This window comes from Oreochromis aureus, linkage group 12 (assembly GCF_013358895.1).
Source record: "Oreochromis aureus strain Israel breed Guangdong linkage group 12, ZZ_aureus, whole genome shotgun sequence".
Classification (NCBI taxonomy): domain Eukaryota; kingdom Metazoa; phylum Chordata; class Actinopteri; order Cichliformes; family Cichlidae; genus Oreochromis; species Oreochromis aureus.
Genome location: NC_052953.1, coordinates 3,330,327 through 3,344,080, shown reverse-complemented (window position 1 = coordinate 3,344,080; position 13,754 = coordinate 3,330,327). Strand labels below are relative to the sequence as shown.

At 40.5% G+C, this 13,754-nt stretch overlaps 1 protein-coding gene across 1 annotated transcript in view; it reads right to left on the bottom strand.

Moving 5' to 3' along the window:
- The window catches only part of adamts3 (ADAM metallopeptidase with thrombospondin type 1 motif, 3), a 184,556-nt gene that overhangs the window by 42,951 nt on the left and 127,851 nt on the right, over positions 1 to 13,754 (bottom strand). The window contains exons 11-13 of the mRNA XM_031756603.2: positions 13,174 to 13,279; positions 6,222 to 6,365; positions 3,705 to 3,837 (exon numbers count right to left, since the gene is read on the bottom strand). Coding sequence (XP_031612463.2) covers positions 3,705 to 3,837; positions 6,222 to 6,365; positions 13,174 to 13,279 — 383 coding nt within the window. The remainder of the gene's footprint in view (positions 1 to 3,704; positions 3,838 to 6,221; positions 6,366 to 13,173; positions 13,280 to 13,754) is intronic.

Genomic DNA, 13,754 nt, shown 5'->3' with positions numbered 1-13,754 from the left:
GGAGCAAAAATAATACCTCCATGTTGCTATCTCGCTCTTATTCTTTCTTCCATTCCACATCAGGATGACATTTTGACAATACATTGACTTCTTCAGGCCTGATTCTCTTTGGTTTTGTTAGTAAGGTCGCTCATCACATGTCTTTTGTTCCTGTGTAGCTTTGTTTGTTTGCTTTTTGTTTGTTTGTTTGTTTGTTTGTTTGTTTGTTTGCTTCAAGTGTTCCAAAAAATATTGTTTTTCAGGATTCGGCAGTTCCAGAAAAGAGGTCAGAGTAAGGAAGACACACAAGAAGTTGTCTTTCATTTTAAAGTTCATTTGGGATTCTATTATTCTAACATCTAACAGCTTCACTAACTTTCTCTGTGAAATTACAGCACGACAGCCATAAACTACAGGACTGTTTTTGGTCTGACAGGTAGATAATCAGCTGTCTCTGAAGGACTGTGTTGTTGTCACTGTTACACATTTATCTGTCGGCCTGCACTGCGAGCACGGGCCCTGTGTGGGATTTTAATAAAGATTAAACTAAGACCTCTATAAATCAAACCCTCAGGCTAAAGCAAACTGAGGGTTACTCTACTACCACTTCATTTTTCTCTTTTATAGCCTTCCTGATGCTTTTGTTTGATGGAAAAAAGTTTAAACTAAAAAGGAGAAGCATCAAAAGCATAAACAACATGGTGTATACATGTATACGGGGCGCATGTAGTGTTACCTTAATAAATCTTTTTTTTTAATCTCCATATGGATCGTAGATTGTTCAGCCCTTCTTGGTAAAAATGACTCTTTTTGAGAACCAACAGAGCAGCCTACCTTCGCTGGCCGAACCTCCCAGTGGATGTTCGGTTAAAAAGGCAAAACTGGGGCAAAATGCAGGTCAGGTCCACCTACAGGCAAATCCTGTGACCCAGAAATGTGGGTGTAAAGCTAACATGGCCTTAATAGATGCAGATAAGCATGCAGGAATTAAACCGGCTACTTGATTTAAACAGTGCTTCAGAATGGCCCAGTAAGCTGTAACAGCTGTAATCTGCTCAGTTGGGCAATGACACGCCTAATTTGTGATCATTGTGATCATCTGTGCTAGCATCGATCTTTTGTGGAAGAGTTTGTTAACATCATAGCAAACAGCAACTGAACCAACTGAGTTTTTAAAGAGGCTGATCAACAGGACATGTCTTGAATCTCTTCACTTTTGGATTTCTTCTCCTTTTTAACAGCTGCAGGCTGTAAACATCTTGTAGGTAACAGTGTGATCTTTTGTTAGGTTGAACTTAAGTCTTTACTGTCATTGCACAGTCATACTTAAATTAGAAAATTGTCCTACGTCGGCACTAAGCAAGTGGATAAAGTTTACTTCTCAGTTTAGATCAAGCAGAAATGTTTGCTTGATTTTACACCAAGCTGACAACACACTGGAAATAATTCCTGAACATGAGGTGTAAAAAGAAAGTTGCTAAGCTACTTGGCTCACAGTGTTTTTTATTATTGGATACTACTAGAGCAGCTTTGCATGATCTATAGTTGAAAATAATCTTTATCCTGCACTTGGTTCATCCTCTGTCTGAAAACGAGCCTTCCTTTAAAGTCCTCTGATTGGCTGCCCCTCATAAATAACAGGGCAACAGTAATTGGGTGAAAGTGAGGTGCTCACAGCAGCTGAAGCTGCCTCCTGAGATGACCATCGCTTCTCTATGACATCATAGAGATCCAACGGAAGAAAAAAATCAAAGTCCTTTTGTCTCATGGTGGCTATTTGCACATATGCTGAGCTCATTGTTTGAAACTATTTTTAATATGAGTGTACATCATTTGAACTGCAAGTATATGACAACATATGGAAAAGCAAAATAGGTGCCTTTGAAGAAAACCATTATTTCTTTTATTTCTTTATTATTTCTTCTGTAAGAAAAAAAATCATTCTCATTTTTTACTTTTACACAAACAAAGCTACTACGGGTCATATCAACCTGAACACAAGCCAAAGACTCTCTGTGCTCTCATTAGAGCCAGGTCTCTCTCTTCTAGGTAATGTGAAATGAGTTGTATCAAATTTAAATAGCCGGTGATGTTTTTAAGTGTTATAAATACATTTTTAACTGTTTTTCATCATTTAGATGAGCATTAGATTAGATTAGCATGACTATAAGGGAAGCGGTCTCGGTATATGACCAACCTGCTCTCGGTGGGCACATCCCTGCTGTCTGTAAAACCTCGAGCACTGTAATAAATTAAACCTCCATCATGTAAATGAGTCGGTTTAGATTAATTTCATCTCAGCACTTTAAGAGGCCTTTTATTAGATTTGATGCAGAGCACAGAGATTCATGGCAAACCTGAATCAAGCAGTTTACATTTCGTACTTAGAGCAAACAGGAAGTTACACTCAGTAAGTTCACTATTTAAACACTTAGCTGTGGCCGTGGTCTCACATCTACAGGGAATATTTTGCTCTACAGTCACCAAATGCTGCATTAGGTGCACATCTAGTCACGAACCATGTCTATCTGCCATCTGACGCTGGAGAGGAAATGTTCAGTTTGTTGATCTGAGATCCCGGCATGTATTCTAGACACACACACACCTCTGGCTGGAAACCCAAAATAATGAGATGAAAACTGCTGAAATGCTCTGTAGCACTGCATGTAGCTGCAGACTTTCACAAACAGCAGAAGTGATCATCTGATGAATTGTTAATAAGATGGTGACGTGGAAGGAAATTTTAAAATGGCATACGGCGTCTCCTCTTAGCAGTGTATCATCTTGTGAAATGAACAAATAATTACAAAGCAGAAAATAAGAACTAAAAACTGATCTTTGTAGAGAACAAAGGGCATCGAAAACTGTCAGCTACAACCTATTAAACCTCAGACAGAGCAGCTGGGCCTCTTTTTTAAGCTGAAATCAAACAATGCAGCCTTCATCCCTAATGGGACTGCATCACCGGGAGTCTGTTGACTTTCGAAATGCTTTCAAAGAAATGCCAACCTCAGTTTAAAGTCAGGACCCCAGACATCGAGTGATGGCCTTAGCCAGACGTCCAATCCTTAGACTCTCATTCTGTTTCTACAGCTCCCAAAATAATAAGTCGTCCTCTGCAAGTTTAAAGCTTCTTTGAGTAGAGCGTGACATTTTCTGCGACACATGATCAACATCATTACATCTGCCTCTCATCAGGCTGCTGCATTTCTGACTTTTTAAAACTCACTTTTGTTGTAAGTAAAAAAATAAATAAAACAAAAACAAAATCTCAAAGCTTAAGATTCAACAACTTATACTGACCATATCTGGATTTTTATTAGCGCAGTATTCACAAAATTAACAACTGGAAAAGCTCATTTTTATCTGTTATTTACGCATCTCCGACCTGCTGAAAAGAGATGACAGTAAACAGGGACAACAATGATCACCCTGCCATCTGCAGAGGCCTGGGAAATAACAGGTGTGATTGAGGTTAAATGAGCAGGCTTCTTTTGAAGCGCTCACTAATCTGCAGACGGATTCTGATCGTCTGAGATTTAAAGTAAGTTTCCTCTGGCGGCTGTGATCAGCACAGCTTTCTGCAGAAACCTCACTGCAAAGCCCTGCTCGCTCATCCCAAGAGTCTTTTCTAAAAGCCAAAACAACTTCTTCAACAGTTTCCATAGAATATATTTTAGCTGGTTTCTGCTATCGATTACATTTTTTTTTTTTTTTTTACTCACGGAAGTGCAGATCTTGTAGCCGACCCCAAAGTCAAATCGACACTGCTCGTCCATCGAGTAGTTGATGCCAGGAAGTTCAGGAAGCTCCGGCCAGTCGTGTTTGAAGGGGTCATCCAGGAGACAATCATACGTGCTGTGAGGACATGAAGGTTCGTGTTTTCACTCTGAACAAGCCAAACAAAGTTCACAGGGCCAAAAAGTTTTATTGACACAAACTAGAGATCTTTATTTCAAAGGGGATCTGTACCTGGAAAGCCTGAGGCCACATCCTCTCCTAGATGTGGCCACAAGCCGTCGCATAATCTTTACTTATTTGCTGTCACGAATTAATTTACTCTAAGTGAACCCAAACCAGGCAGCAGAGCAAAGGCATCGAATCCCCTCAATCATCAGCCCTCTGCAGATAAAACCATCAGTCCAACACATGATCCATCTAACTCAAGTCTCTATTACGTTGATATTTTAGCGTAACCGGAAGCATTGTTTTCATTTGTTAATTAGTTTAATAGTTTTGACTTCATTCTGTTTGTTCATTGTGGGAGTTACTGCTTAATGGATGATTGAATTTAAAGGCCCTGCAGCAACTCAAGCTGTTGCATGAACACTAGTTAAACCTGCTCAATATAACAATAGAATATGACTTGTTGCTCTGCTGTTTGCAGATGCTATAAAAGCCGTCTGTTATACGCTGCATGTGGTTTGTTATTACAAAGTAACTCATTAGAGTAAAGTTAAAGAAAGGACAGAAATTCAACATCCATGAATTTAAAGTTTATTAAAAAAATAATTATATTTTGACTTTGGGAATCTATTTTCAACTGAGACGTTTAATCCATCCATCGACGTCAGTGCAAAATCTAATTATTAAGCAAACTATTAAGAAACAAACCCAAAGGAAAGCTAAAAGGCTAAATACGCCCCTCTGTTGTTACATTTAGCTCAATATTTCTTAACTTTTGACCATTCTGATTTTACCTGAACGCGGCACAAAGCTATCAGAGAAATCCAGAAACTGCTTGTTTTCCCACTGAGATTTATGCATATACTTCCTAATTTAATGACAGAGCCAGGTGGTGAGAAGCGGCTCAGCTGCAGTAAATCCCAGCCTGGCTGTCTGTTTTTTTCACAGGGCACAGCTAAACCCAGCGCAGAGACAGAGCAGGCATATGTGCCTTTTGAAAATGTGAAATGATTTTTAAACTTCTCATTAAAGTTCTTCTCAGCAGCTGCCTCACAAAGTCTTCATATTGAGATACCGCAGCAACTTTTTCCTGCTATACATTGATTTTTGTCAACAAAAGGCACCATTCACAATAAAAGCCAGAAAAAAATCACGGTAGGTGTTTGGTGATTGATTGCACACTGCCACTGTCATCCTCTTTGAGGCTCTGTCAATAATTTTGTGTCCACGCTCCGCTAAGCTTTCCCTGTCAGTTACAGAGAGAAGAAGAAAAATCAATGAACTGAACACAGGCCAACAACGCTTGTGTCAAAGCGCAGACGTCCTCAGGTTAACACATTATACAGTTATTAGCAGGGACACCAGAGGACACACACGAAGCATAAAGAAGACAATTTGTTCTGGTGGGCGGAGCCAGACATTTTCATCATGTTGGCACTTGGCTGTAAATAATAAGATATTTTTATGTGACACTGAAATTAGACTTATGGCTCTTTCCCCAAATAACAGCCAAGAGTTATTACGAGGATGGTTAATATTATTTGTAAAAGTCTAAAGTGTCTCAGCAGATTAGAGTGCTTTAGGGGAGTTTCTGGGGTCTCCTCTCTGTCACACTGCATGAATTAGGTTAATTATTCTGTTATTAACCTTCAGCCTGCCTTGTTGTGACTCTAAAACATGGTTTGTTGTGCTTGCTCACAGATCGTTGGCTTCCTCTTCATATATTTTTTGCTGATTTTCTATCTTATGATATAAAATACATTGACATTACTGTTGTTGTGAGTGTAGACAACACTAAATAAGATGAATGCATGCTGAGGACAAACAGAGTATGAAATATGGGGCAGATAGAGCAACCATGTAGCTCTTTATATTTTGGCTACTGAGCTGTAAAATGCAATTTGCTTACTGGGCTGTGATTGATTTGACGTTTTTGACACTCCACCGCCAACAAACAGCCTGCTTGTCTCCTTTATACGTTTCCAAGAGTCAAAATCATGGAGCAACATTAAGATGTGCCAAACTCATCCTCCTAATTTGGTGGCGTTCCCATCCATCCCTCTGTGCTGCACGTCACTGCATCTGAAACCACTGCTCCAGCATCCGACTGTCGGGTCTTATTGAGAATTTATTTACTCATCCATCCCAACATCTCTGAGCAAATGTATGTAGCTGAGGAGGTTGCTGTTTAATAGAGCTTTTAATAAAACATTGCCCAATTTTAACTTACGTTCTTAGATTTGGGAGATTTTTTTTTTTTAGATTTACGCATCCCAGGTGGAGCTCTGGAGTCGTGATTGTCAGATGTGGAGTACTGTGGAGGTTTATGAACTCACTGGATGTATCGCTTCAGCTCCTGCCCGCTGCACATTGACCAGTGGTATCGATGGAAGGCCGCCTGCACCAGCGGGGCCATCACGCTTCCCATCGCCGTTTCGTCCCCACAGCGGTTGCCTTGGCCATCGTGCTCCATGCCCAACCTGCTCTCACAGGCAGAGACAAACCATACATTACAAAACAGCAGAACAGCAATACAAGATAAACATCGACGACAAGGATTTCATTATTTTTTACAACTTCAATTCATAACACAAGTGGAAAAGTCAGAGCTATAAAATTAACATATATTAACAGCAAACCAAAAAATAAAGATTCACGCTGCTTTTGTGAATTGTACTTTAAATCTGCTGAAACTGAAGCATCTTACAGATGCATTTACATTCACAGCAATGCTGCACATGTCAACATCTTTATTATCACCTCCACCGTCTCACTTGACTTTAAAATATCCTATTAACAATGATTCTTTCAAACGTAGTCATACTTTTAGCTTTTTACTTTTATCTGAAATAGCAGGAGTATTAGTACTTTAATCCAGTCACATTTAATTTGAGACGTTCAAACATTCCTAATCAGACAGACCTGCTTCTTCAGTGTTCACAGTAACGCCCACCCTAACTGATGAGATATGTTTTGTAAGTATGAATGCTTTTTTTAAAAATCACATGATCACGTGCCATTGCTTATTTTTACACACGTAGTTTTGCATGTCTGGAGCACAGAGCCTGGTGTCTTTAACGGGTTTCACTGACTGTATGTTACATGTGACTTCCTTTGGTCATGGCTCCAGAATGATGGTCCCAGCTCACACAGTGAGAGAGGATCAGCTGATTCGGTCTGTTCAAAGATGGAAACAAACTCTGACAGTGTAAGAATTTTGTGATGATCATCTCGAAATGTGAGCACCACCATGACCTGCACCTAACCACCCAACACAAACGCTAGAAACAGCATACTCCATAAATAATATGTACAAAGCAAATAATGCTTGGTGCTAATAAACCTGCTGAATCATGTGTCCATACTGTTTAGATTAGTCTGTTACATTCATCCCGTGACCACAGCAGATAACTTTACTGAGTGAGTGGCCTGCTGTTTTAGTTTCTCCTTTTTATGAAAGAATAGAAATAAACCAGGTACCGTGTCAGCATCCTAACATACACATGAGGAAATGTTCATTTTATGACTTCTAGCTAAAGTTAAACATCCATCATCAGACAGTGATGGTCTGCTTTGCCTTCACACACTGAGCTGACTGAAGCCACACTGATAACCACATTTTCTGCTGTTTGGTTTGCGACAGACTCGGAGTGAAAAGCTTTCACACTGGCTCAGACGAATCAAACCAAAGAGGCAAACAGCTCAGAGCAAATCAGCAATGATTCAGACAGGTTAGATCGGAAACTCTCAGGAATCAGCCCTTCCATCTGTGGGCAACATTTAAATGCAAAATTCCTAAATTAATGAATGAAATCCATGTTTGAGAGCGTTATAAACCATGTGTTCCCTCGTGAAAGTCCTTGGAATCTGAGTTTGCTCTCACTTTAGATTAAATGCCTTTAGATGACATTAATCATTTATTCCCTTAAAGAGTTTGGATGTGGGATGTGGTACCTGATAAACTGATAAAGACCTGCAGGTCAGAAGGATTTAAATCCCTGTCTGGGATAGAATACAAGAAGAAATACTTAAATGAACAAGAAAACAGACATTCAGGCACTTATTTATGAGCTTTTTGTTTTTTTCTGAACTTTCTTTAAACTTTCAAATATAGAAAATGTTTTGAAAGACTTGTATGCAATCCCACTGTTTCAATACGCTACATGCAGATACTCAGGCAACAGATGCATAACAACAGAAAGAAATCTCAACAAATTCAATGATTTTATTTCAGTGCAGCGGGATGGCAGAAAACAGGAGGGAGACAACGACCAGCTGGAAATAAAGGTATATAGAGTCCATTTTTTGTAACTGCAGATGAATCCCAAAATCCTGATGGGTGTTAGAAAGGGCACCTAACACAAAGCTGTCATTAGAGATGAAAATACATACTTCTTCAGAGCTTACTTCACACAGTCTTCATCAGCAGTTGGAAACTAGGTGTCAAAATAAAAAAATACTAAACTCAAAAATAGTGATAACATTTCGTCCTTAACTTGGAAGAGACGTGGAGTGTGATGGATGATAGCAGCAGCACGCAGATCAATCTTCATGACGCCTCTGCAACGTCCATCAGTGGGGGAGGTGGGAGCTGTGGTAACACACAGCTACCGTTTTCAAAATAAGGAATAAAAAATTTGTACCAAAAAAACCAGAGAAAACTTAGTTGAAGCATGAATTAGGTGAGAGAAGTGCTTCATAAAGACAGATGGTGTTTGCTCTTGTTGTTAAGTGGGTTTAAAGTGGCTCCTGTGGCCTTTAGCAGTCATTATGCATCATTTGCCATCATATCCTGTCCTTACAAATAGCTGCTTCTGCTTACATGCATGATGCACCTTAAAAGCTGGTATTTAGTAGCTGAAAGCTGAATGGTACATGTTTACTACTTTATTCTACTCACTGAAAGGCGCTACCTGTCTTTACATCATGAATGCTGTACGTTATGTCTCGCCTGACATCAAATGAAGTTAAATGTGCAGACCTGAACGCTGGGTGATGATCGCAGCCTCCTCTGCATAACACTGCCCCTCTTTTGCACCGAATACATGTGCGGGCAATGACGCAAACTCTTGTTTGCAGATGCAAAAGTGACAGAAGTTGTTGCACAGTGACCCTGTTCACATGGTCAGCCGCTGAGGGAAGCGGTAATGATTGCCGCATTGTTTAGTGTTGAAAGGATGCAGGAATTGTCATCGGAAATGTGTGGGAAGAGGCAGCGTGATGGAGGGAGGCACAGCGGTGTGCTCGTCACCTCCAGCTCATACATGTCACACAGAATCTTGCATATATGACAGAGTTGCAACAGAAGTATGCGCCCAGTCTCGTTCTGGATTTTAACACAATCTGCAGACTGAGTCTGTCTGACTGATGTAATCGTCGACGCCAACCCACCCGCCTTTTTAGAAACCTGATGAAATCTGCTTACTTTCTTATTTTGCAGCAACATCCTCTGAGGATCTTGGCCTAAACTTTACTGGAATAACTCGATGCTGGCAGGATTTACTGGGAATGGATTCTAATAGGCTTCATTTCTAAAAACCTCAAATGGTGCTGGAAACATCGATGTCTCTACTACTGTACATGACATCTCAACTATGGAAACAGGTTAATTAAAATAAATTGCAGTCATGTTCTTGGGTTCCTTCTACTTTAAGGTCATTCAGGGCCACAGAATGGAAGCTAAAGTGAGGAGGCAGGATATAATGAAGCTGAGCATTTACTGACATGATTTGCATGGATGTAATCGAGTAGATGTTCAACGAGCCCAGTCTGTTTCCACACCTCTAATTAGATGAAACATGTCCTTCAGAGGCGCACAGGGTGGACGGCCATAGCTCACTGACCACTTTAAAAATAGAGCAGCATGTTAATGGTAAATGGACTGATTCTTATATATGGCGTCTCTGCTCTACCTCAGCACTCGAAGCGCTTTATACAACATTATACGAGCACTTTTTCCTGAGCTTTGTCTACCTAAGTGATTTTTTTGTAACGTTCACACTGAGGTTAGTATGTTGCCCAAGAATACGCTGGCATGCAGCCTGGATAAGCCAGGGATCAAACCACAAACCTTCCAATTAGTAAATGACCTGCTCCACCTCCTGAGCTACAGCCAGGCCCCAAATGAGAAGGTGTATTGGAAGGACTGATGCAGAGATGCTCACACACAGATAAATAAGGCAAGAGGTGGGTGCACCCTGGACAGGTTCCTGTTTCTGTCACAGCGCTCACAGAGAGACACAAAACCTAAAACTAGAATCACCAATTAACCAATTAACCTAACTCCACTAACTGTTGTTAGCTGTTAGCCAGAGTACAGGACAGAAGCCACACAGACACTGAAAGAACCTGCAGACTCTGCACAGGAAAGACTGACAGATGGTGGATTCAAACCCAGGACCTTGGTGGTCTTGGGGTTCTGCAGTGAGGCACCAACTTCAACATTAAACGAGCTCTCGATTGCTGTAACCATTTCTCCGTCTATTATGGCTTTTAAAAATCTTGCCCTAACTGATATGTACATATCTGTGATATATCTCAGGACTAAACCGATCCCTGCACAGTCTGTAGGGCTTAAAAAGCAGCAACCACCATCATCCTGCCTCTGCCTCGTGCTGCTGTTCCCTTCTCTTCAGCTCCAGATGCTTTCAGCATGTTTAAATTGTTTTTTTTCCCTCCAATAGGAATTAATCTTTGAAGGTGAACTAAGTATCTCAGATTTTCCCCTCTGGGCTCTTCTCTCAGAACCAGAAAGATGTCTGTGTGTACTGCACAGCTGCAGGTTTCCACACTGCTTTAATCGGTTTTATTTTCTCAGAACATCTATCGATCCCCGGACATCCCTGCTCACCTGGCCTGCTCCGTCTGCACAGTCGGAGGATTTTATGCTGTGCCCTGGGACATCTCATTGTGATGGACGCTCGCTGTCTCTCGCTTTCTCTTTCAAAAAGCTTCTGTTCCTGCTGAATACCTCTCTTCTCCACGCTATAATCCCGTCTCCCTTTCATTCTTAATATGTTCAAACAAAAAAACTGCATCGTTATTGATCATTTCAAACCCCTGTCTCATGACTGCTTCATCTGTAAAATCATCTGATGGTTTTCAACAATACTGATATATCGCTCTGAGCATTTCTGATAATCTCTTAAATCTGCCGTCTTTACTCTATCCTCTGTCCAGCTGGACTCAGTCCACTCCAGAACCAGTTTCTGTACCCAGCTGGCAGACAAATATTCTGTTTGTGGCTCTTAATGGCTCCAAATATTTGCTCTTTGTTGACAGTCTCTCCCGCTGTGTTTATTTCAAATTTCAGAACTTGTGACAAAAGCTCCACAGGAGACGTGGAAACAGCTTGAAAGAGCAGGAAAGTGGAAAATTAGCCTGCTCAGTGTTCTGCTTAACACTGCAGTCCAAGTTCCAAGTTTCACCGCACTGCCACTTCTCATGTGAAGGCTTCAACTCTGACTATATCCCATGGATTAAACTACAGCGCATATTAACCCTAAGGTTTAGGCTTCACACGTTTAACGGCAGTCTACAAGAAAAAAGCGTGTTTAAGCTGCAGTGTTTCCTGTATGTGCAGAGTCGCTGTTGTTGGTGAGTTTGAATGTTCTGAAAAGACTGAATGGCCATCTTTTGTTATCAGTTAGAAAAATACCACAAGTAAGCGTTTCCTCTGCCTGTAGCAGACAGTTATCATTCAGTGGGAGTCGTTCCTCATTGCTGAAGGGCAGTATGGGCTAATGCATTTCTACATTAGCTGGCAGGTGGGTGGGCCATGCAGTTTTCAACAGTAACATATGAGGTTGAGACGCCTGTTTTCTCTCTTTCTCAACTTTTTACCTTCATATTCACCTTCTGTTTGGTTCGGTTTAGTGAACTTGTGACTTGTTTAGGGTTTCAGAAAAGATTGTGGTTTGTGTACAGATGACAAAATTATAAAGACCAATTTGATATTTGCTACAGGACTTTTGATTCGATCCTTTTTTTTTTTCCTTTTACAGAATATCTTTTCCCACCACTTCTTTGTATCAGTATTTATCATTCACCAGCACAGTGGCCATCAGGGATGGTGCGACCTTGGCTATTTTCTGTAGCTACAATTTACAAATCTCCCGTAAGCACCTGTTACCAAACTGTTCTGGAAGCTAAGAAAGACACAAACACATGTATATGCATGTGGATGCACGCCCTCACACACACACACACACACACACACACACACACACACACACACACACACACACAGAAAAGCAGCCAATCTTTCAGAAACAGTGATACAAAGTAACTATTGGACAAAAGCTGGACTGGATGAAAGACTGTGAAGATGTGAAAAGCACAGACACACAGACTCATACATACACAAACACGCACAGGAATTCTTGGATATATTAATATGATCCCACAAGAAGGTAGAGCCTCCTGGAAATAACGTCTAATAATATCCATTTAATGGAGTGGTAACATCCACGACGGCCTGTTTTTGTTTCGATTGAGACGTCCGGGATAATTTTAGTATTAATTGCAAAAATGACCACATTGTGAGTTTCTTTCTCTATTTTTTTAGATTTGTTTTTAAACTCCGCACTCAGAGTTTGGACATTGGACATTTGGAAATGTGCAGAGATCGAGAGAGATGCAATTTCATTACAGCGCTACAACTTCATTTGATTGGTCGGTTTGTTTACACAGACAAAAAATCTTTATTGATGCTACGATAAAATTAATGGCACTTTTCAAAGCAGCTATTCCAGGTGATTTGGACACACCAACTGCCCTCACTGTGTCACGTTAATGAGCAAAGCACACTCAGCCAGCCAGTTTAAGGAGTCGTGTGCAAGATTTGCTTTTAGAGCGTTGCCCAGCAACATGAAGCTAAACGCAGCTTATCCACTGTGCAGTCTGTTATTGTGCATTTACTCAATATGTGCTTAATTCTGCCTTTCATAGAACGGCAGGTTTTAATAACATTTTAATGCTTCCAGCTGATGTGAGTTTGTTTATCCTTATTTCATATGTTGCAGGAAATGTGGAGAAAGTGGAGAAAAGGAGAAGATAATAAACAAGGGCTGAGTTCATGGACACATGCTTAGTAAACAACCTCTGGCATGTTGTCCAAAGATGAGTGGGCCTAAATGTCTTTCATCTCATCTCACACGAAGCTCCATTTAATACCACAGCCTATTAAATAAAAGGACAATAATTGTGCTTCCACTAAAACATGGTGTCACAGTGAGAACACGGGGAACCTCACGGGAAAACGGGGAGGAAGTAAGACGAGGAACTCACACGTGTCCGGTCTCATGAGCCACAACAAAGGCGGAGGAGAAGCCGTCTTCGTGGTTCAGGGTGCAGCTCCGGACTGGGTGGCACATTCCTGTGACCGGAGCGTAACCTGCCGGGAAAAACGATGAATGTTACCACAACAAATACAAAGATGAGGACACTGAAAACAAAAAGTCTCCTTGCATCTCAATGAAAGGCGTCAGGGGAAAATGTTTTGTGGAAAAGTACAAAAAAAATTAAACAACAAGTTAAAAATGGAAAAAAGTCAAATTTATTCTATGAAATAAAACTAATTTTGTGTGAGGATGAAATGTTAATCTTATAACCAAAAACAAAAAATAATCTTTAAAAAGTTAACCGTGCAATATCTGCCAGAAGAGAACAATAAAAAATATTATCAGTGAACATTTCTTTATTATGCTGAGTCATCTTCATAGTTCCTACAATAACAATACATGTTTTCATCTGCAATCTTCTCACTTTATAACTGCTGTTTGGGATTTCATTGGTTTGTTTTAGCTACAACGACATCATCCAAGATCTCGACTGCTGACCAAAAACCAAGGAGCTGTGCGGTGATTAAG